Source organism: Bidens hawaiensis, unplaced genomic scaffold (genome assembly GCF_021521415.1).
Source record: "Bidens hawaiensis isolate Kalapana, Puna unplaced genomic scaffold, B.hawaiensis_p1.1 tig00042392_1, whole genome shotgun sequence".
Lineage (NCBI taxonomy): Eukaryota > Viridiplantae > Streptophyta > Magnoliopsida > Asterales > Asteraceae > Bidens > Bidens hawaiensis.
Window position 1 is genome coordinate 32,365 of NW_027505782.1, and position 24,618 is coordinate 56,982.

General features: G+C 36.0%; 3 protein-coding genes and 1 pseudogene across 5 annotated transcripts; 2 read left to right on the plus strand and 2 right to left on the minus strand.

Annotated features, from left to right (window-relative positions):
* The first annotated feature begins 251 nt into the window (after positions 1-251).
* On the plus strand, positions 252-5,689 carry LOC143615282 (uncharacterized). Its single transcript, XM_077088449.1, has 15 exons — positions 252-344; positions 835-1,002; positions 1,091-1,207; positions 1,295-1,379; positions 1,472-1,580; positions 1,728-1,795; positions 2,104-2,229; positions 2,845-3,530; positions 3,617-3,814; positions 3,885-3,945; positions 4,162-4,275; positions 4,399-4,512; positions 4,609-4,695; positions 5,036-5,092; positions 5,421-5,689. Exons 1-14 carry the CDS (start codon positions 274-276, stop codon positions 5,051-5,053), a joined length of 2,022 nt encoding a protein of 673 aa, XP_076944564.1. The 5' UTR covers positions 252-273; the 3' UTR covers positions 5,054-5,092; positions 5,421-5,689.
* Positions 5,690-8,267: 2,578 nt separating this feature from the next.
* Positions 8,268-12,095, minus strand: LOC143615284 (uncharacterized). 2 transcript variants are annotated; one of them, XM_077088452.1, is made up of 4 exons: positions 11,832-12,095; positions 10,683-10,769; positions 9,075-10,158; positions 8,268-9,008 (listed from the first exon to the last, which is right to left on the minus strand). In XM_077088452.1, the coding sequence occupies exons 1-4, from the start codon at positions 12,069-12,071 to the stop codon at positions 8,554-8,556; spliced, it is 1,866 nt and encodes a 621-aa protein (XP_076944567.1). In that variant the 5' UTR covers positions 12,072-12,095; the 3' UTR covers positions 8,268-8,553. The 2 variants fall into 2 exon arrangements, with proteins under 2 accessions (XP_076944567.1, XP_076944566.1); XM_077088451.1 differs by having other exon boundaries at positions 8,268-10,158.
* Positions 12,096-13,819: 1,724 nt separating this feature from the next.
* LOC143615287 (uncharacterized) lies at positions 13,820-18,093 on the plus strand (annotated as a pseudogene).
* Positions 18,094-18,400: 307 nt separating this feature from the next.
* On the minus strand, positions 18,401-22,753 carry LOC143615275 (uncharacterized). 2 transcript variants are annotated; one of them, XM_077088441.1, is made up of 9 exons: positions 22,254-22,753; positions 21,511-21,723; positions 21,232-21,432; positions 20,563-20,670; positions 20,343-20,480; positions 20,001-20,252; positions 19,118-19,438; positions 18,853-19,025; positions 18,401-18,702 (listed from the first exon to the last, which is right to left on the minus strand). In XM_077088441.1, the coding sequence occupies exons 1-8, from the start codon at positions 22,731-22,733 to the stop codon at positions 18,858-18,860; spliced, it is 1,881 nt and encodes a 626-aa protein (XP_076944556.1). In that variant the 5' UTR covers positions 22,734-22,753; the 3' UTR covers positions 18,401-18,702; positions 18,853-18,857. The 2 variants fall into 2 exon arrangements, with proteins under 2 accessions (XP_076944556.1, XP_076944555.1); XM_077088440.1 differs by lacking the exon at positions 18,401-18,702 and having other exon boundaries at positions 18,725-19,025.
* Between the last annotated feature and the right edge of the window lie 1,865 nt (positions 22,754-24,618).

Here is a 24,618-nt window from a genome sequence, read left to right on the forward strand (position 1 = left end):
AGGGGTGCAAATCATATATTTATATAAATTCAGCCTGTAAAAATGATTAAGAAGAAAGTAAGTTAGCTTATCCAGATTATAATTAGATCAAAGAAAGAACATTTATTTGTCTTTGTGGCACTTGATTCTTCAGATTTACTTACTTGCTTGCCAGGGTTTCTTAATCCAATCGGATCGAAGAGGACGACGGTTACAACTAGAATAGATAGGGTTTTCAAGATTCATCTGCTCTTAATAATCTCAGTTAAGGCATGATTTACATGAATTGAATGAATGGATACAACAAGTTCTTCATGCCTCGATGATCTCAACACGCCCTCTTCTTCATCTCAATTCCATCAAAAGTAAGATTATTAGTTCTTTATTATTTGAATTCGATTGATTGATTGATTGATCTTATCTTTTTAATTTCATGTATTGATCAATGTTCAATTTCGGTGTTTGAATCGATTAATCTAGGTTAGGGTATGCAATTTAGTGATCTCATCTGGTTACAAATTCTTCCTACTTCATAAAAGTAATAATATCACAAGTAGTGACAGACAGAAGCAGAGGCCAATAAACAACTGTCTTGTGTATCACTTTTAATGCAATAAGTACAAATACATTTTGCGGTTCTTAACACGTTATTGGTTTAACATGATTTTCTACTTAAGTCAATAGTTGGGTATTGTTTACTTTCTTGTAAGCTGTACATGTTTAGGTTAAGAATTATCTGTAGGTTTTGACTGTTGTGTGTTGTAATGCTTAATTAAAAGAGACTTCCACATGCGTTCTTAGTTATTGATGCACTTAATACCAGCCATCTCACATGCAACTGTTTATTGTTATTAGTGACACAAGTGTGGTTCGTCTCCTAGCACGACGAGAGATAGCTCCAAGATCAGCAAAGTGGTTTCCCAAAAGGCGGTGGGGAGAAGCTTCTACTCATAAGCATCAGTCATCTGTTAAAAAACCTGAAAGTGGAAGAGTGAGGAATCCCAAAAGTGAACTACTTTCATGGTACTTAACTTATTAGTTTGATTCTTTTGAACTAAAAAGTGAAGTTTAGTTATTAAGTTTGTTAAACTACATGTTTGTATGGTTTCAGGGTGGAGGCTGAGTCATTGAAGTGTTTATCAGCCAAATATTGTCCTTTCGTTCCTTCTCCAAGGTCAACAATTGCAGTAGCATTTAGTGCAGATGGCAATTTTCTTGCTTCTACTCAGTATGTTATTGCTTATTAGTAGTCTTTCTTTTCTTCTTTTCAACTTGTACTTGTCTTACTGAAGTCACTTGTTTTTTAATTTGTTAGTGGTGATCATACTGTTAAAATAATTAACTGCCAAACTGGAGAATGTGAAAACGTGCTGAATGGGCATCGCAGAACTCCTTGGGTGGTAAGACATTAACTCATTAGTCACTATTTATGTTATTGTTAGAATTTGTGATGGTCTTTTTTTCTATTTATGTGCTAATTATGCTTTTACAGGTTAGATTTCATCCATTGCGTTCAGAGATACTTGCAAGTGCAAGTTTGGATCATGAAGTTCGACTCTGGAATGCAACTACATCAGAATGCATCGGGTCCCGTGATTTTTGTAATCATTAACCATATTTTCTCTCTTCTCTTTCGAGAACAAGTTATATTTTATCAAAGAAAATCCTTTTTAATTATCATCTGTATAACACAGTTTTCGATATGCATATGTGCATGTTCTTATATATGTGTTCTTGCTTTGTTGCAGACCGCCCTATTGCTTCTATAGCTTTTCATGCTGAAGGAGAACTCCTTGCAGTTGCTGCAGGGCATAAGGTGTTATCGAATTTCATATAAATAGTTCTATAAATTATTGAACTTTAATTGTATAAATTATTGAAGTTTATAGACATGTTAGAATGGGTTCAAAATTATTGAATTTTATATAAATTATTAGTATGGTATATGAGTACAAGAAGTTTGTTATTATAATAATAATCACACCCCTGAGAAAAAATGATTTAAGAGGTTTTATTCATTAATAATACGCTAGGGGTGACCTGTTCGATCCCTTTCTTTTTAATTCAATTCGACTCAGTACATTTGATTAGATTGACATTAGTTTTATTTCTTTTTTTTTTCAGCTGTATTATTGGGATTACAATAATAGAGGAGAGGCTACCTCACCTGCTATTGTATTGAGGACAAGGCGCTCCCTTCGTGCTGTGCACTTCCATCCACATTCTGCTCCATTTTTGTTAACCGCAGAGGTAAGATTCTTTTCACGAAGGGTCATGTAACAAAATGGGTCAAAACATGCAGTTTTTTGGATCACTCAAAACGGCTCAGGTTGACACAAAACACTTTCTTTGTCCATTTCTTAAAACTGTTTCTAAATAAAAGTTCATTATATATGATCAAAAACTTCGTTTTAAAATGCACGATGCGCTCCAATGCGTTTTGATCCAAAAAGCCAATTCGTGATGCGCACGCATCACATATGCGATCCGTTTATTTTTAACAAATACTTAAAAATTTTAACTCGTTAAATTTTAAATGCTAAAAATAAGAAATTAAAGTAAATAAGGTAAAAACTAGCTATAGTACCACCAAAGAAGTCCTATGTATAACCAAAATAAGTTTTTTTACCAAAGAGGCTTTATGTGTACAAGTAGTCTATGTCTAAGTTACAAGTAATCTATGCAGGAATTCACTTTAACTCAGAAATGTGCGCATCAGACCGCATCATGCATTATGCGTTTTAGAGCGCATCATCCTCGCATCATGCGCTTCTGATGCGCGCATTTTAAAACCAAGATCACAAAAACTATCTTATTACAATATATTGATAATCTGATTTATTTATTTGACTTGTATTTTAACAGGTTAATGATCTTGACTCTTCCGATTCTACAATGGCACCTGCAACATCTTTGGGTTATTTGCATTATCCCCCTCCATCTGTATATATGGGAAACATGCATTCCATTGATCGTTTAAGTTTAGCTGGAGAGTTACCATTAATGCCCGTACCTCTCTTCTGCTCTCCTCATCCAAATCCTGATTCAACGCCCCACCTACAAATTGTCAGTATTGGCCCGGTCAACACACAATTAGAATCCTCTGATCGACTTCAAGTTCTCGCAAGCGCAACCGAACTGTATGAACAAATGATGGCCTCTACCATTAATACTTCTGGTGGCGGGCCCACAGACGAGACTAGGCAAGTAATTTTTACAGACCCTGTGTGTTTGGAGTTACCTTTTATGCAAGGGTGGTTAGTTGGTCAAAGCCAGGCCGGCACTTCATCGACCACATTGCCATCTGAGTCAGCTGAGGTGCCATATGGTTCAAGTGGTGCATCGACATCTGCATCACAATATGATGGTGATTCATTCTCGATAATGAGTCGAATACAGTCTCAACTTTCTGCATCATTAACCGCAACTGCTGCTGCTGAATTACCTTGTACTGTAAAGCTAAGAATTTGGCCTCATGATTTTAAAAACCCGTGTGCATCTCTTAAAGCTGAAAGATGTCGGTTAATAATACCACATGCAGTTCTTTGTAGGTAAGGTTTACAGGCAGTTGAAGTGTATGAACTGAACTATTGTATGGTGAGATGTTGGTTGTTTATGTTGCAAAGTGTTTGAACAGTGAAATGGGTGCCCACTTTTCACCTTGTGGGAGATATTTAGCTGCTTGTGTGGCATGTGTGCTTCCTCAGTTTGAATCTGGCCCGGGATTACCAACCCAACTTCATCAAGAACGGGCTGCAAGTTCGCCAACAAGGCATCCGATTTCTGCTCGCCAAGTTATGTATGAACTTAGTATATATTCACTTGAGGAAGCAACGTAAGAATTAAATTTCTAAGTTTTTAACATTTTCTATTGTAATCTGAAAAATTATTATCATCTCATGTAGTTTTGGTTCGGTGCTTATATCAAGGCCGGTTAGAGCTGCTCATTGTTTAACATCCATTCAGGTAAGTTACTTATAAGTTTATATTTGAATCACTGTCATTAGTCAGATAATCTTATAATAACTTTTAGGGCAAATACTATATAAATTCATATACTTTCTATATTTTCTCATGAAAGTCCCCTAAAATATTCAAAATATTGGTTTTTTATGTGCAAAAAAATCATTAAGGGACTTTTACGAGAAATTATAACTATAAAAAATCATTGTGTTTTTGCAGTTTTCGCCCACTTCTGATCACATATTGCTTGCTTATGGTCGACGTCACAGTTCTCTTCTTAAAAGCATTGTTATTAATGGGGACTCCTCATTATCTATTTACACCGTTCTAGAGGTAAATTCGTATTTAACTTTGCACATATCATCTCTTGAGCTCAATATTATGCAAAATTTATGATCTAGTGTACATGTTTTTTATAAGTTATATGGTTATTTACACTTTGAAATTGGGTTTTAGGTTTATAGGGTCTCAAATATGGAACTTGTGAGTGTGCTTCCAAGCGCAGAAGATGAGGTCAATGTGGCTTGCTTTCATCCTTTTGCTGGTGGTGGTCTTGTTTATGGAACCAAGGTCTGCATGTGGGCCCACCTCATCTCTAAAAGTGTTTGAAGTCGACCCCTGTTTTGATCCGTGTTAAATATGATGTGTTTCAAACGATGTTTGCAGGAAGGCAAGCTTAGAATTCTTGAGTATGACGGTGTTCATGCTACCGGGCCTGATCACTTTTCTGAAGCACAACTACAAGCAGTTGAGGTAGAACCGTAATACAGGTTGTCTGAAAATCTTAATACTTCAGTTATACGTTTTTGTTTTTAAAACTCGTCTTTTCTTCAGTATTGGTCCTGTTACTGGAAGTCTGAAATTAGATTTTGTTTTCTTAAAGAAAGTAAAAGTTCTATCATTAGTTTCCACATAATTATGACTTTTATGCTTATTTTATTTACTGTTTGATATCATGAGGGTATTATAGTAAAATCGACAGCTTTTCTTCACGTTCTCTCAAACAAGTTTAGCAATTACAAACTTTTTGATTCTGTAGGTGCTAATGATTGAATCTTTTGGTGATATAGTTTTGTATTTGATTATGTTGCAGGTTCAGGCATACGCTTAGGAATGTTAAAAACACCCACAGTGAGATTTCACATCTGGGGTAGATTATCATAACCGAATAATTTCTTTTTTACTTTGCATAATTCGGTAGTTAAAATATTCAACCAAAAACACAAACACGTATAAAATTATTACGCTTAAACTATAAAACGTGCTCATTTCTCTTTTAATCTTTTAAGTTATGGCACAAGAATTTTTTTTCAAAATTTTTAAAATAAACGGGTCTGGCTCGTCTTTAAGACTAAATTCAAACCGACGAATTTCATGTTGCGTTACAAGATTCACACTCATAGAATAAAGATGTGCTTAGACTATTAGTTAAACACAAAACGACCCTCTTAATGACGATGAAATGATTGACCTTGTAGGTCAAAGTGAGCACTTTCAAGTTTTATATTTGCACCAAGTATTTGAAGGCAATGCAGATGAAGTCAGGTTCACCGCTTTTTGTTATTTTCTTTTTTACGCCTCACCCATTCTGTGCATTATATAGTGAACAGTAATCACCTTGTTGTAGACCTATAAGGTAGTCATTTCTAATGGCTAAAGTTTGTATATCATTGACGATACTTGCAATCGTAAACGTTTCTTGGTCTTGGTCAATGTTTTAAGTCAAGAACATCCAAGTTTTGAGTTTGTGTTCAAGACACATCAATGAAATGAAAACAATTGATTTTTCAAGAATTGTTACGTGAACCTAGACGTGCACAAATCGGGTTCAACTGGAAAACCCGAACCGGTTCGAAACCGGTTTTTTCACACCGGGTTGTAAAATGGAACCGGTTTCAATCAAGAACCGGTTCGGTTCCCGACCCGAACCGATGCCCAGATATGCTAACTTTTAAGAACCGGGTAGGGTATGAACCGGAACTGGTTTTTACGTAAAAACCGGATCCACCGGTTTTTTTTGAAATTTAAATATCATAGCCGTTAGGAACCGGTTCCAACGGCTATATAGCCGTTTTTGACCGTTGGAACCGGTTTTTTAACTATAAATAGGTTATTTTTTTACTCTAAATAGCAAGGTTTGTTTGTGTACTTGTTAAACCACTTCCAAAACTATAAAACACACTCCAAACCACAATTAACCTTAAACCGACAACAAATGGCAACTAATGATGACGTTGTTATGGTGATCGAAACAACAAGATGCCCCGATGTTTGGGTTCATTATGATTTGTGTCTCATGACCGACTCACATGAGTTGGCACGTTGCAAATATTGCTCGAAGTTTCTTAAAGCAGGGTCCAACTCGACATTACGAAAACATACGAATAAGTATTGTCGAGAGAAAAGAAGTTTGGAAGCTAAAAAAAACGGAAGTGGGAGAGTCGTCCGGCTCTACAACCCAAAAATAAGTATTCCCGGATTAAAACGACAGACTTTGTTTTTTATGTTTTATTTGTTATGTTTAGTATCGTTTATGTTTTAATAATGTTTGTAATAGTTATTTTTAAATAAATAAAATGTTCGTCGTTATTAAAAAAGTAACAAAGATTAATCATGAGTAACAAAAGTAATTATAATAAAACAAATCAAAACTATATATTAGTTGAACAAGTTACAAATAATTTTACCAAAACAAATAATTACAACTCTTCTTCGTCTTCATTCTCGTCTTCACCCTCGTCTTCGTTATCGGAAGAAACCCCGTCCTCCGCCTCCTCATCATGAATATGACGCTCTATTGGTATTTCGTCTTCAAAGTTCGCCTTGTGTTGTACACGATCCACCGAAACAAGGTGGTGAATATTTAATGATAAATTTTTCAGCCGCCTTAGTATTGTTTGAAGCGTTGTCAAACGAAATCGAAAATATTTTATTTCTCAAGTAGTAAGTCGTTATAACTTCATCAAGTAATTCAAACAATTTTTCGGCGGTATGTGGGAACGGGAAGTTTTCAAAAGCGATGGTGCGTTTCATCAATTGCCATGTCACCGGATCAACCCAATGAGCGGTGACACATATGTATGATTCGGGCAACCCGTGTGGTGCCGACCAAACATCGGTAGTTAAACTAACCATGGCTTCTAAAGAATGAAAAGACTCGATTATCTCTTTTTTAGCACACTCCCACAACCTGATACAATGACGTCTTAAGGTAGTACGACTTACATGTGTGTATCTCGGTTGTAGAGTTTCGCGAATCAACGACGTCAACTCCGGGTCATCAAAGTGGTTAAACGGCAAACCTCGTTGAATAACGAACTTTGCCATTCTATCCTGAACTTGAGTCGTGTTGTAACGAAATAGTGTATCATCTTTACCCAAGTCAATTTGATCGGTCGTGCCAATCCCTTTCAACGCCTTGCAATATGGCTTCTCGATGTGCTTTCTCAAAGTAGAGTTGGAATCGTGCTTTAATATTGAACCACATAGTTTGCAACGAGCATTTTGATAACCTTCGTCATCCACAATCAAATCCCAATTCTTCAATATGTCTTGGTTGCGGTTATGGTTGACTACCGTAACAACCCTTGGGTCCTCCGTAACAGGAACGAGGGCAACAAAAGCACTCTTCTTAGCCTTCTTGTTAGTTTTTTTGATGGGTGCCATAATAATATTTAGTTGGATGGTCGGGTAAAGGAACGGGTTTGCTAAAGGAGTAGTATTTTAGTTTGTTTTTGAGTTTGGTGGTAAAACAAGTGGCGGAAACAAGTTATATATAGGTTTGGGCATCAAAAACCGGTTCCAACGGCTATATTACCGTTGGAACCGGTTCCAACGGATCTATTGTCTCAAAAACCGGTTCCAACGGCTATATTACCGTTGGAACCGGTTCCAACGGCTAATTGGTGTCTAAAAAACCGGTTCCAACGGCTAGTTTGACTTTTGTTTGACCCTTCAAAAAAAACCCGTCGGAACCGGTTTTTCCAGGTACGAACCAAACCGGTTCCAATTAAGAACCGGGTATAAACCGGGTTGGAACTGATACTGACATACAAATAGGAGAACCGGGTACGATTTTCGGGTACAAAAATACCCAAACCGGGTATTGTACCAACCGGGTTGAAACTGGAACCGGTTCCGGTTCAGTTCCAACAGTTAGGTTCCAGAACCGGTTTTTTTGTGCACGTCTACATGAACCCATGAGTCATGTGTTTTAGGTCATCTTAACTTATGAATATAGCATATAAATATTAGTTGAGTTTGGTGATTTAGACTACTTCCATAGTTTTTATATACTTCTCTCCCATTATCAATTAACCTATTTAGCTCGAGAATAGAATAAGCAAATGAGAATAATCGAAGAGATTTAAAACACAATTAATTTCGCGTTTAAATTCAGTCATAAAAAAAACTAAAAATCAAATAATTAACTTTAATCATGTCAAGAATTACCGCCCCTAATATTTGCTTACCATGCCAAGTGAGCCACAAGTTAAATACCCAAAGAGGGTAAAAAAAAAAAAAAGAAAGAAACAACATAAAAAGAGATCCTTAAACAAAGCACTTGTTGAATGCTGAGTGCTTCACCATTCTCTGCCAAGCAAAAAAGCATTAGGAATCAAAAAAGTCGAAAATCGGGCCTGTCTCCGTAAAACCAGAATCAAATAAGTAGTCACCGAACCCCGGGTCAATAGGTGGGCCATCAAAAAACCAATGATACTGATGGCCGGCTAACCCACCCGCCAATGATGCGTTGTCTGTTGAACCTTGGCCCACACCGCCATCTTTCAAATCCTGAGCTTCATTACGGGTCAAATCTGAAACAGTTTTACCAGAAGCATGATAACTTGGCTGAGGTGGCATCGGGTGGGGTATCGAAGGAAATGGTGGGGCCGATTGGTGAAGCGTGGCTCCCAGAAACAGGTTAAAGTTTGAATGATTGGAGACTTGAGGTTGTTGATGATTAACAGATGCATTTGGTTGTACAGTACCTAAAGATCTATTGACATTTTCAAAACTGACCCTAATTGGGTTTTGATTGGCTGTTGGTGTATCCGTAACGACATCTGTTTGTGCAACCGCAACTGCTTGTGCAACCCTAGCCACATTTGTTCGTGCAGCCCTAGCCGCACTTGTTTGTGAAACCGCAACTGGTCGTGCAGCCCTAGCCGCATTTATTCGTGCAACCGCAGCTGTTCGTGCAGCCCTAGCCGCATTTGTTCGTGCAACCGCAGCTGTTCGTGCAGCCGTAGCCGCATTCGTTTGTGGAACCGCAACTGTTTGCGCAGCCCTAGCCGCATCTCTTCGTGCAACCGCAACTGTTCGTGCAACCCTAACAGCACCTGTTGGTGCAACATTAACAGCATCTGCTGGTGCCACCCTAACCGCACTAGGTGCTGCCACCCTAACTGCACCTGTTCTTTTGAAAACTGGTTTGTTAACCGTAGAGCCGAGGTTAAACTTCTGGTGAGTCCTAATTAAAGCTTGAGATGTCGAATCAGGATGTGATTTTTTTCTTGATGTAAATGTGTTGTTTCTCGGGTGTTGAAGGTTAGCCGGGTTGTGGAGCGCGTGGATCAGGCCCGGGTTTGGAATATGAACCGGAGGTGGTGTGGGTTGAGTTACGGGTTGGGCAATTCTAGAGCCCGGGTTTGGAATGTGAACCGGAGGTGGTGTGGGTTGAGTTACGGGTTGGGCAATTCTAGAGCCCGGGTTTGGAATGTGAACCGGAGGTGGTGTGGGTTGAGTTGCGGGTTGGGCAATTCTAGAGCCCGGGTTTGGAATGTGAACCGGAGGTGGTGTGGGTTGAGTTGCGGGTTGGGCAATTCTAGAGCCCGGGTTTGGAATGTGAACCGGAGGTGGTGTGGGTTGAGTTACGGGTTGGGCAATTCTAGAGCCCGGGTTTGGAATGTGAACCGGAGGTGGTGTGGGTTGAGTTGCGGGTTGGGCAATTCTAGAGCCCGGGTTTGGAATGTGAACCGGAGGTGGTGTGGGTTGAGTTGCGGGTTGGGCAATTCTAGAGCCCGGGTTTGGAATATGAACCGGAGGTGGTGTGAGTTGAGTTACGGGTTGGGCAATTTTAGAACCGTTTTTGACAGTTTTCCTCTCGAGTTTCCAAAACTCGTCTTTATCAGTGGCGTGACAATGGTCTGTAGCTGCAGTGCCATTGCCCCAATAGACACACGGAGCCAGTGAGTCACAGACATAACAGTAACACTAAAAAAAATTAAAAGGCAGAGGTCAAAAGAGCTTAATGGTAATACTGCAATTTGTTTGTCATTATGATAAAAAAAAATACATTTTTCTTATTTTTCATGAAAAGATCACTGTAAAAAGCTAAGTAAATTGGAAGCAGGACTAATTTTTGTATGAGTCTGTAAAAAAAAAGCCCCTGAGTCTTTCAAAAAAAGCTAGTAAGTATAATGACTTGTTACCTCTTAATTGATCACAATTTGACAAAGTGGCATTCTACATTTTTGCTAAAAAATTATATCAACCAATCTAAACTCTAAAGAGTTAACAAATCAATATACACTTTTATTTAAAACTACATGCTTTTAGACAACTATAGGGACTTCAATATACAACAATTAGTTTAATGACTTAATCATCTACTTTTACAGAAAAGGGAACTTTGATAACATATCAAAAGTGTAAGTAATAAGAAAGTATATTGATTTTAATGTAACGATATTAACCACGGTTAAAGTAAAAATTAGTGAGCTTTGAAATAAAATTACCTGTTCACAATGGCTTTGATTTGGGGTAGTTGAGAATGGGAATTTGATACAAAGATGCCTAGAATGGGGATAATCTCTGCATGCAACCTACAAAACAAAAGTGTCTTCATATCATTAGATATTTGATGACAGTTTTTTAAAACTAATCCTATTTAATATATCAAATCAATCATTCAGAAAATTTAAGAAAGAAGACAAAATATGCTGGTAACTTAAATCAATGATATTTGTTTCGATTTATGGTGTTTATTAGGAAATTTTTGTTCTCGTGTGTTTACAAGTTTCAGTTGAGATATTTGGGTTGTGTGGATTTATACAAATGATTCAAGTCATGAGAACTTCATTCAAGGTGTGCGGACTTTTAAGGAATTTTTATTATAAGGTGATTGACACATTATATATCTAAATAAATTAATGAAAAGCTAGTACCTTTTGAAAATTTGCCAAAAAGTTAACATTTGCAACAAAACCACCTAAGTTTTTGTTTTATTTATTGAACTCACATATGTAAGTAACTAGTAAATCTAACAAGGTTTTATCTTTTAGTCACGCGATGTGAGTTTGGACATTACATGATAAAGTTTAAACCTTTTTGGGTAAATTACGACTCTATCTTTTGGTATTTCTTTATACAGAGTGCATCGAACCCAATAAAGTTAAAATTTTTATTTAGAATCACATAAACCCTAACATATAATGCCCCGCCGTGGTTTAATGCACATTGGGCGTCCATTATACACACACACACGCGCGCGCATATGTATGTATTTGTGTGTGAGAGATGGAGAATGAGAGGGCCCACAAAAATTACCCAAAGACGCCCAGCGTTCCAACCCCCCCCCCCCCCTTCGGCGCCCCTCTGCGGTGTGCAGGGGCATCGAAGCCCCAATGGAGCCCCCATAGAGAACGGTCTAAGTAACCAGTTAATCTAACACATTATAACTATTGGGGGTGTGCGATATGAGTTTGGACATTACATGATAAAGAAGAAACCTTTTTGGGTAAATTACGACTATCTTTTGGTATTTCTTTATACAGAGTGCATCGAAACCGATAAAGTTTAAATTTTTATTGAGAATCACATAAACCCTAACATAATAATAATAATAATAAAGATGAAATTAAGGAATGAGTGAAAGACTATCTAACCTGGCCCTTCTCACTAACAACAAGGAGGTCACCGGAATCATCATTGCCGTCACCGGAATTAATATTATTATTATGATTGTGAAGTAGTAGTTGCTGCTCATTAGGATCATTATCTAGAACCACGCAGTCATTATCATCGGAGGAGTCAACAAGTGATTTGGGCTTGTGGTGATGAAGCCAATTACAATCAGCTTCTTCATCGGAGCTTAGTTCCACCATCACCACCGTATTGTTCGACATCCCAAAGTTTCATCAAAAAGAGTGATCGTATCGGCGGTGACGTTAGGATTAAGAAAGAACCCTAGCTTGCTTCGCTACGTGGTTTTACAGCTTTTCGTGACTCACCGACTCACTCATTAACTCGGTGACTCACCCCTACGGACGGGTGAATTTCGATTTTAAAAATTTAGGAGTTTTAAAAGGTTGGGCCGGATGGGCCAATGATTTAACAGTGATTCAAATTAACCGTTAAAAAAAAACTAAGTGGTTTCTGAATTCAAAAGGCCTATATGATATAAAAAAAGGTTTAAAAATTCAGTTAAAACTGCTACCTTGGATTTTTATAATAGAGAAAAGTTTATAAAAAGCTAGAGTATATCTATATGTTTCTAGATGCCCGTATTCTATATAATTTGTTGGGTGTGGGGCTCAAGTGTTGAGAGAATAATGTGTTTTTTTAGTTAAATTGTAGAGATAGAGATGCATGCTTAAATGTTAATCTCTAATTGATAAATTAAACAACTGGATCTGAAATTCTTTTTTTTTTTTATCTTATTTCATCCTTTAGATATCAAATACAAACAAAATAAATGTACTAGTCGTACAAATTCATAGATTTTCCCAAGTTTGACGGGGACATTATTGTAATTAAATGATTCGGGTATGTCATCCTCCTCCTGCGACATGCTTACTATAAAGATACATGTATGAAAAGTAGGGCGGAAAAAGAAAAATAGATTTGTAGCAAAGGCTAATTAGTTAATTAATTAACACATTTAAAACCTTGACCGTATCTATCTCGTCTCTAAAACAACCCTGATATCACAAATAAAGAAATTTCGATTTTTAGGATAAAAATCTCATTAATGCCTTATGATATCTTGATTAAGATAGAAATGTATCAATTAATGACAGTAGGGGCAAACCAGAGTGAGATTGTTGTTGATAGCGAACATGAAAACTATGACCGTCAATAGATATTATAAATATGTATTATTATCAGTCAATAGCTAACAATCCAAATTATTAAAATTTAATTGGGCTTTTATAAAAATAATTAATTAAGTATATATTAACATTTTATAGGAAATAAATAAAAAAGTTAAAAGGTTATTAGTTATTGGCATTCTATAGTCATTTTTAATTTGTAATTTTGTATGCAACAAAATGCATAATAATACATACATGCATATTTCTTTGGCGCAATTCCTGTTCATCGTTAATCCATTTGCATGCCAAGTTTTTATCCATGCATGCATTCGAATGATCATGCAAACGAAAAAAAACCCTAGTAATCTCATGATCAAGAAATACTTCACAAACCCTAGTTTCTGTTCATGTTTGTCCTTAATTACAGGTGCATTTTACATCAATCTTTTGCTTCCATTTTTCCTTTTATGATTTTTTACCTCTTTCATTGGCGTATTAATTTCATGCCTTTTGTTTTCGGGCGAATCCGAGACATTTATTCACATGTTTTTTATATATTGTATGCATGTTCAGGATATTAATTTGTGGAAGAAACCTCAACATGTTATTATTCTCCATGAATCCATGCAATGTGAAGCAGTATGCATCTGCAGATGATGATTCAACTTCAGTTATGGTGTTTGCATGATCAAACAAGATTATAATAATTATTATTATTCAATGATATGTTGTGGTTTAATGTTAATCACATTAATATTAGGGTTTCTCATCAAGCTCTTCTAATTTGAGGATTAATTAGTATATATGACACAAGTGTAGATTATATATATCTTTCTAGAATGATAAGTGTAGGTGCAGGCCATAGACGTTGTAGAAGCGAAATTGTGACATCATTCGATAATCATAATAACAACAATAATAATAATCAAAGCAATGGTTTTCAAAGATTCAAGACGCATATGCAAAGAGCCTTGCATTGGGGTGCTGGTCAGGATCAAGCCTTCTACAATCCAGATGTTTTAGCTCATCCGAAACGCCACTGGGGTCAATTTCACTCTAAGCCCTTGGTAATAATATTATCATACTTATTTCTCATAATTTGCCTTGACTTTTTCTTTACATATATCATGTTTGTCCCTGAAATAGGATACCACGAAGTTTGAAGATACAACGACGCTTTTTGAACATTTTCTTATCGCGGGTATTCATCCAAATGCGAATCTTGAGCCCGTGGAGGATGCATTTGCCAAAAGGAAGAAATGGGAGGCCAAATCTGACAAAGCAGATATTAGGATCATGAATCTTCGATCACCTCCTGTTGCGATGATGGAACCTCAGGTATGCAGTTCTTGCAATATATATTAACTATAAGTTTTGAGTAATATATGAACTATGGTCCATTTCAACCATTTTTCTTTTATTCTTGTTGGAAAACATCTACTTATGCATGTTTTTTTTGTATAAGTTGAGATTATAATTTTGAAATGAAATGCGTCTTTTCATTTTCTTTTATTTTCTTATTATTTTCAGATACTTTTCAAGTACCCTCCAGGGAAGATGTTACCTATGGGCTTATCAGATTTAGCATCCTTTTGTTTTCCTGAAGGTGTCAAGGTGATGTATTGCTTAACTCCAAGTCTCTTTTATAAATAATTAATGTTGGATATATGATTATGAAGATTATATCATTTGAATAATAATAATAATCTGTTTTTATATAACAATGATGTAGGAATTTTTACGCTTTAAATACACTTAAAGCAACTTTCAACCAGTTTAATTTCTTCTACTTTTACCATTTGACTTGTTAGAGATAAAACATAACCCGAATCAGCTGTCTTTTTCTATAATTTTCTGCTATGACAAAGTTTAGATATATCTCATAAGAACAATGTTGTCTTCCATCAGCGTATATGACTATTTCGGCCCTCGTTAGTAGACTGTGGTTTATAATGTTTATTTATGATCCGAATAGTATAGATAGGTATTTTTCTAAAAGAATATTTTGTACTTTTTTCAGGCATGTATGTTGACGAAGTCCCCATCGCTAAGTGAGCTAAACCAACTCGTGTACGCACAGGTATGGGTATGTGGAAAATCATTTCTATTTCCTCATATTGAAAAACAATTTTTTGAAAATTATGTTAACATTCTTTTATTATGTTTCATGAACAGGACCACTTAAGCAGAGATGACTTATCATTTATATTTTCACTCAAGGCAGGTGTATTTAGTTTTGATATCTGGTTGGTTTATCACTAGGCTGCCATTACAAGAACTCAAATAATCTCTCTTTTCACATCATGAATGCACATAGTAACCATAGTAGGCTTTGCTTTGTATCAATGCAGGTGGCAGACAGTGCAACTCTTTATGGTGTTTGCTTACACACACAAGAATTTGTTCAAAGACCACCCGGGATGCTTGGTGTGGCATCATCCCTTCCAAGAGTACCGGGACATGGCAGTCGGTTTTTAATTACTGCACCTCGTTGTTACTGTTTATTGACAAGAGTCCCCTTCTTTGATCTACATTATGAGATGCTAAACAGGCTAGTTTTTCACCATCTTCACTCATATCAAAACTTTATAGGTGGCAATTTTAATTATTTATAAAATAAGTTTTATTTTATAATATAATAACTTGTAAATTAGCTTATGTAATATTTAAACTGTTTGGTATTTGAAATATTAGTAAAAAAAACTCTTTTTAATTTTTATACCAAATATAATTAAAAAGTTTATTTTAGTGGAATTTTTAGTCATGCTTGACACAATATATATTAATAAAACAATATTGTACCATGCAGTCTTGTTGCACAAGAACGTCTGAATCGAATAACGCAGTTTGTTAGTGAAGTGAGCCTTGATCATATTCCTTCATCACCCAAACTAAATATCCAAGATGATGAGCGTGGCAGTCCACATAAGCACCGGCCGTGGATGGATTCTGCAATACCAGTTGATGGCACACTAGCCCTTAATTCGCCTACTTCTGCTGCAAACTCACCTTCAAAACGCGAGTGTTATGGAAAAATGACTGGTGATCATGATAGCATCCGCAAAGCCAGTATTAATGCATGCGTTGTTCCTGTTAAAGGCTCACTAGAACGCATTCGCAGTTCTGGACCACTCTTCAGGTTAGCAAACTTCATTCAGTTAATATTATAACTTTTCGGTTGTTAAAAACCGTGTTCTTGTGTTTAACCAGTTCAGTGAGAGGCGTTGTGACAGAAGATGAAGACGGAGTACTTTCCTGCAGTGATAAATACGCCTCTGATAAAACGATTATGGAATGGGCTAAGGTATGTTGACTTTGACTTTCTTGCTTAAACATTATCAAGTCTTTTTCTTAATTAATAAATAATTATGCCAAGTGTTTGGTGATGGCAGGAAAACAAAAATGAAATGTTACAGATAGTTTGCAGCTATCACGCTTTGCCAGTTCCATCATATGGAGGCAAAGTACATTTCAAGCCACTCGAGCATCTACACGCGATTGAATATTATAGAATCGCTTTTGCCTTTGAAGAAAATCCCAATGCTGACATGTCAATGATTCCTGATAAGGTAAAACGTCTTGTTAATGCGTTGTTCGGATTCACGCATGCTGACGTGTCGTGTTTGACCAGGTCAAATTCAAGCTTGCTGCGATTGAGGAAGCTGTCTCGTTATCAAACTGGACAACTATTACACTCTGCAGAGCTCTTTCCCTTCAAAATGTAAATGCTTACATAGAACTATAATCATCTTAATTATAACTGTTATACTGTTATATACGGGAATAATGTTAATATATAAATTTCAGGTTTTAATATTGATTGCTGCGGTGCTTTTGGAGAAGCAAGTTATCATCACGTCTCCGAATCTGGTAATTTTTTTCTGAAAACTATTGATGAATACTGGTTAATGATTGTTATTTCAAATTTATTAATTGCTAGTTGTTACATATATAGGGTGTGTTATCAGCCACAGTGTTATCTCTTATTCCTATGATTCTTCCATTTGAATGGCAGAGCTTGTTCCTTCCAGTAAGTCTATTATTAATTCATAAATCTTCTAAATTGTTTAATTTAATTATTTGTATTTTTATTATAACTGTTTTCATTTTTCAGGTTCTTCCAAGGAAAATGTTTGATTTTCTTGACGCCCCGGTTCCATTTGTTGTAAGAATAATATTTTTTTAAATATATATGAAGTTGGGTGGTTTTTAAATAAGAATAATATTTTGAACTGCATCCTTGTGTTTGTACTTGTCGTGCAGGTTGGGATACTACATAAACCAACTGATTACAAGATGAAATCTAGTAACCTTTTTCATGTTAATTTGGCCGATGACCAGGTATAAAATTTAAATAAGGAAGACGTATATTAAATTTACCTGACACGTTAACTATTTGCGGCAGGTTGAGATGTCCTCCTTGCCAGCACTTCCTAAGCAAAGAGAACTGATGACCAGACTCGGGCCACTTCATGCTAGACTATCAAGTGACAAAGTTGCTGCTAAAAAGCATCCGGTATACAAGTGCAATAAATGGCAGGTCATTTTCTTAACCAAACATCATAACTATTTATGCGGCTCGTACACTTCTCTACTTATAATCCCATTAGTATATTAGTGAAATATGCACATCAATTGTGACACAGATTGATGCTGCAACACAATTCTTAGCTGGCGTGAGACAGCGCTTGGAGTACCTTTGTTCAAACTTGTCCAGCCATGCAATGACTGACATGCAATACGATAATGTACGAGTAAAACGACCTAACTCTAACTCTTAACTCTGAATTATAATGGTTACTCAACCATTGATGGCTACTTGCATGATCCTTAAGGTGTGTTGTATCTGCAGGTTCCTGTACTTATCAAGGAAAGCTATGTTGATTCATTCGCTTATAGAGACCGCCAATTTGTCAGGGTACCATCATTCTTCCTTAAATCTTAATTAACTCGTTCAATCATGTTCTTTAACCTATTAGTTCCTTAGAATTTGTGTAACTACCTCAATTGCAAATTGTCGGAGTTCTGAAAATTTATAGTTTTGCAGGAATTTGTAGATACACAGATGTTCTCGGTTCTATCAGACACTCGACTATCTAGACCTGAGTATTAATTATGGCCCTGTGCGATGGGTTTATTGTTAAGTTAACAATTGAATACTAAGCTTTTTGTAAGTATCTAATTGAGAATGCTAATAATACAACACTTTTCACCACCATTTTGGTCTGTAAGTTGGTGTGTCATGTATGTATATTTTTTCATGTTATGTCATGTATACAGAGGCGTTTGGGTGTTTAAATAGAAACGGACTGTTTATGACTATTTACAGGTACAGCATATAAAGAATTTGAGAAGAGGATTTGTTAAGGAAAACAAAGTCTTTACATATAATTTTACCTAATCACTGACATAATTGTAATTTGTTCTAAGTTAGAGGTGTGTTGATGGTGAAAAGCAACTCTCAAATCTCAAATCAAAGATCAAGGAGTGTACGTAAAGTTGACTCGCTAACATACACGCAAACCAGTACACATCCAGTGTTATCTAAAACTGTTTATGTACTCGCATGCCTAAACAAGAGGTTTTAAAGATGAAACATGTAGTGTAAGTTAAGTACATGATACAAATTCAAAACAGCCTTTCATTCATTTGGTATGAATCACAAACATCTTTGGCGATGAAGGATCAGTCAAGAACTACAAATGTTTTACAAGATGTATATCTGCATAAAATATGAAAAATTAATGAGAACATCCATCCGCCTTACGGTATAGATTTTGTAATCATCCTTAACACATTAATAACATTACAAGTTCAAAAGATTATTTCATTTCCAACCAACCCCCTAAAACCATGAAATAAACAGGCTTACCTAGTTCACTTATCTTCGTCCTCAGAATCAGACTTTGCAAAGACAGGCTTAGGTTGAGTCTCAGCATAAGCTGGAGCAATGAACTTTGGATCTTTTTCTGCCACGTCAGCATACTTCAATATAGCTTCTCTTGGATCTTCATCCATCCATGTTTCTTTAATCATCCCACCTTGCTGTAACACCGATTAGAACATTAGTACTTTAACACAGAGGTGCAAATAATCACAACTTCATGATCAAACAATCAAAAAACAAAAGGTCATACCTTGAGAAGATACTGAGTCAACAAACTTCCTTTAGTCACACCAACCCTACCACCAAACCCGGGACCGTTCATTGGAGCCTCAGGTTTATGAGACTTGAGTGGATCTTTCAAGATCTTCTCACGTTGACGTTTACGGCTCGGTTGGTCTCTAAATAACGGAAGCGCATGCGGGTTGTGAATCACAGGCTCAGCCTGGAAATCATCAATAGACTTTTTCCTAGGTGCACGCGCAACACACACAAGCGCACCCCTTGTACTCAGTGTAGGGTCATACAATATGTGGGTCCCGCCTTGGTGTTTATCACCCGCAGTTGCAAAAATCTACAAACATACATGTGTTTTAGTACAAAATCGCAAACATTATCAATAAAGTATAGGCTACTTTCTGTATTTTGTCATAGAAGTCCCTTGACAATTATTTAAACATTAAAAGTCCCTCAACATAATGAATTTGGACACGACACGAGGCAAGACAAAGTTTGTTCAATGTTCATTTTTTCTTTTCCATTTTAATTCAATAATAATCTTTCGAATACAATATAAAGTAATAATACACAAGTATGGATGGCGCGTGTCACAATAAAATGAAAAACTAAAATCATATAAGATGGTTTTATGATCTTAAATAAAAAAACAAATGATTTCTATCGCTATTGTAATGTAATTTGTCATATAACGTTTCATGATTTCATCCAATCATGATTTTTTATTTCAAATTTAAAATGTTAAGGGACTTTTACGAAAAAAGCGAAAGGTATGTTGGTTTTTTTGTGTACGAAAAATTGTCAACAGACTGTTACAAGAAAAAGACAGAAAGTATGTTGGATTTTTATGGTAATTGCTCTAACATAAAATAATTTAAATAAGATTCGGTGCAAAGTACCTGATTAAGTTTTGGGTGCCAAGAACACTGCACAACACTCGAAGTTGGTGATATACCTACTTTCGATACAATCTCAAGCTTTTGTCTATCAAATATACATAACAACCCGCCAGTTGTACTATCCCTTTCAACAGATGTACCCGTTAATATTAGTTGTTCATCGGGACTAAACGCCACATTAGTTTGTGCATAGTGATTTGGAAGGTCTTTAAATGACTTTAGTGACGTTTTCATTTGCCGTAAATCCCAAACCTAGTAAACATAACAAGTTATAAGTAAAATAATAACAGATTGTTGGATAAAAGGTAAACAGTTCCAAACTTAAGCCATACACATTATTACCTTTAATGAACCATCAAAACTTCTGGAGAGTAATATTCGTCCATCACTAGAAAATTTAAGACCGGTGATTTCATCAGAGTGACCATTGGCTACATAAATGTCTGGTCTACTTCCCCACCCAGGCTTTATACTCCATACCTATATGCAAATATAAACTATTTTATAAAACTATCTTTCCATAAATATATAGATAACAACAATCAAAAAACGCTGCAATTACCTGTATAGACCCATCACCAATACCACCTGCAATTGACTTCCCTTCACGATCCCAAGCACACGTGGTAACAGGAACCCTTCCAGGCCTTGCAAGTTTAGGTTTTATCACCTATAATATAGACAAAATTATAATCACAATCAGCTATATTCATTTCTTTTCGTAATGCCAGATGTTACATTTGTGACTCATTTCTTATGAATGGGTTGACTCTAGTGGTGTTTGATATTTGAATCAGACTCGAAAAAACTCAAAATTCAAATCGAACATGAATTTGTGAACTTCTATTCGAAATTCGAATTCAAAATATGCATTTTATATTCAAATACTAAATGTGTAAAATTCTTAATCCCAAACCAGTAATCAGCTTTGCGTTTCTCTATTTAATTTCTAATGCAATTAGTTTGCTGATTTGCTTAATGGTGTGCTAATTGATTTTGGTTTCTAGAGCAGTTGTCAATTAAAGAGTGTTCAAGTGTTCGAATCGGACTTGAAAACCTCAAAACTCGATTCGATTCGAGTTCAGTAATCAAATCTTAAAATCCAACTTCAAAATTCCAAAATATGAATAATTCGAGTACACAAAATTCGACTCGCTGAACTAACCCTAGTCAATTCAGGTAATGTTTTAAAGCTCTAAATAGTAAAATGATATAAAAAAAGGTAAAATACCTGCTTTTGAGAATTGAAGTCATTAACATCCCATATGCGTAATGAACCATCTTCAGATGAGGTTAAAATGGTCTCTTTTGTCTTTGGATGCCATTCTCCACATGTCAATCCAGTTATGTGGCCTTTTGTATTCTTTAGATCACGAATATACATATCACCTTTTATAAACTCTCCCAGTGTCAACCCATCACGATCATATATCTGAAAAATCACCAACAAAGAAGTAAATGGTTGAGCTCAAACTAGACCCTTTTTAGCTAACTTGTTAGTTTGGTGTACCTTAGCTTGTGCAGATCCAGTAACACATAAAAATCGATCAGCACTTGGGCTCCAGCTTATGCTACGAACTTGGTGTCCTTCAGCGGGTTCGATTTGTCTAAATGATTGCAGACGAGCATTCATTCCTTGAAAATCATACATACGAAGTGTATAATCATAGCTTCCAGAAAGAACCCTAGATCCAGAGTGGTCAATTGCAAGAGCAGAAACAACCTGCATTTTTAGAGCCAATACTATTAGATTTTATAAAGAACCAATATTTTAAAGAAAACATTAGGGTTGTACAATTGCCAAACTTGATAGCCTGATTGATACTAGTTGCAATGGATCAAAGCTGATTGATCATCATTTGTTCAGGGTAAACATTAGGGTTGTAAACAAACGAATGAACGTCCAGCGGAAGGTTTATTTACATTTGCTTGTTAATAAACGAACGAACATGAACATATGTCGTGTTCAGGTGATTTATGTTTGTCAACATTCGATAAGGTGTTTGTTCATGTGTCTATATGTTTATATTTGTTGATTAAAGGCTTTTAAACTTCTGATATACTAACTTAAGTTTATATTATTTCACTAACTTAACTCACTAACCTAAATTCAATCCGTTTCGTTTCGTGATGCTGCGCTCGACTCATTTACAACCCTAGTTATAAAAACAAACAATTGCCTAACTTCAATACACCATTATACAATATGCAGATGCTAACACGAAAGACGGGTGAGTGAAATGATAATGATACCTTGGTGTGACCTTTGAGAACAATCTCGTTAGTGAGAGGTATCCGGTGTCGATTTTCCGGCTCTCCGTCATCAGAGAACTCCTCGTCGCTATCGAAAGCGGCCGGGGGAGGGCGTGATGGGCCGATAACTGGCTCATCATCATTATCACCATCAGAATCAGCAGCAGGAGGTCTAGGAGGCCCAATCAACGCATCATCACCATCATCTTCTCCGTCAACAGACGGTGGAGGTCGAGGAGGACCAACTGCCACGTCATCATCAACCGGAGTGCTAGGTTTAGGGTTTTTTCGTAGAGAATTTAACCATGAGGAAGAGGAGGATGATAATGAAGGAAAAGGCGTATTATTGTTATTGGTAGAGTCATTGGTGGTGGTCTGGCGGCGAGTGGCGTTGTGAATGGATTCGATTGGGGTTTGGGATTTGGATTTCTTGCCGAAGGATAGAGGAAAATGAGCCCTAATTCCCTCCTCATCCTCCATTGATTATTATTATTATTATTATTTTGATTTTGATTTTGATGGAACTAAACTACTAGTGGTGTTGTGTTTGTGTGAAACAAGTCATGTACTTTATTATTTCCTTACTGTTTTCACATTCTTGTAATTGTAATTGACGGTTGGTTTTCGTTCTTATGGTTTGTCTAAATCGGCGGTTTAGTTTAATAATTTCAAATTTTTACGATTTTTGTTCATGTGGTTTCATTTCAATGTAATTAAATCCGAGTTCATTAACCCTGTTAGATTTAGTCGCTAAACTCATCAGCGTGCCCCTCACGTGAGGGACATTTTGTCATTTTTCTCCCCAAACAACCCAGTCGTAATTCGCAAGCCCCTCACGTGAGGGGCTGGGGTGTATTTTTGGGAAAAATGAACAAAACTGCCCCTCATGTGAAGGGGGCTGATGGGTTTAACAACCAGATTTAATGGGGTTAATGAATTCGGGTTTATTTCAGGTGAAATGAAACCACATGAACGAAAATCACAAATTTGAAACTACTGAACTAAAACCGCATATTTGAACAAACCACAGAGACAAAAACCGCAGTTTACTCTATACTTATTAACTTTCTCAACCAAATTCAACTCAGGTACCCCGGGCGTTCCTCGTATTCGTCTTTGATTGTTCGGTTCCATCAAGTGCACAACCGTCATTAGATAGGGTATTGATTTTCAGGTTGGTGAAGTCTAGAGGAAAAGGGCTTTGGGATTGCAACGGTCTAATGACCAATGAGCGATTGAATCCTTAAATTAATAATAATTTTTTTTAGAAAGAAACATATAAATCGATACACTTTTCTTCAAATTTTTGACACCAAACATACACTTTTTGCTACTATATTTATACCATCTTTTACATGTTTTTCTACAACAGATATGTAAAATGGAATCGAGGAAAAAACAAGAACCAGCTCAATGGATTATACATTCAAACGGTATAATTTGTGTTTTCTTTAAGTTCTTAAAAAAATAAACTTATTGATATTGTTATATACGAACATGCAAGGGCTAGTGGAATGGCCGATGTTAACGTGACAGAAAACATTAAACTATACCAAACAACTATAAAAAGCATGTTCCCCAGCTATATTCATGGAAGGTTTGAAGAACCATGATATATGGGAGTCTCATCTATGGGCGATGAGTTTTCCATTATTCCAAAACAAAACGGAAATCATATAATTCCAACAACTACACATGTTATGCGGACGCTTTCAAGCCCACTACCGACCTTAACGAAGACTCAACCCCGACCTAAAAAGAAAAAAAAAACGGTTGACTCATCAAAAGATACTGATGTGGGATATTATCCTACAAGCTAATGAAGAAGTCTTCTAAAAGAGAAAACAAACAATAAAAGAGAAGAAATATGAAAATTTAATGGTGTATATGTCCAACGGGGGAGGCTACCAAAGTGGGTTGTATGAACCGGGATTTAAAAACATGTATGGATTTGTACAATTATTTAACCATAAAGATGCTAGAATTAATGCTTAACCCAAAATAAGAAGTAGCAAATACTATTGATGGGATTGTGATTTATATATATATATTTTTTAATCGTGGATTAATGATTTTTTTTTGTATTTTAAATTATTGAAATTTATGTCTTTCAATTTATTTTATACGATAATTTTGTGTGTTTAATTATATAACTTTAGTTTTATATTAAAATGAAAAACAAAAGTTTCTCTATGAATTTCCACACACCTCTTTTAAATCTTCGTAAACCTTCTACTTTTGTGGTGACAATATTTCATTGATCAATTTCATTCTCTATTCACCCACAAATCTCTACACACTCAGTAACACCCTAACACTGCATTCTTAGGTTTAAAATACAAGAAAAAAAAATGATAAGATTGGA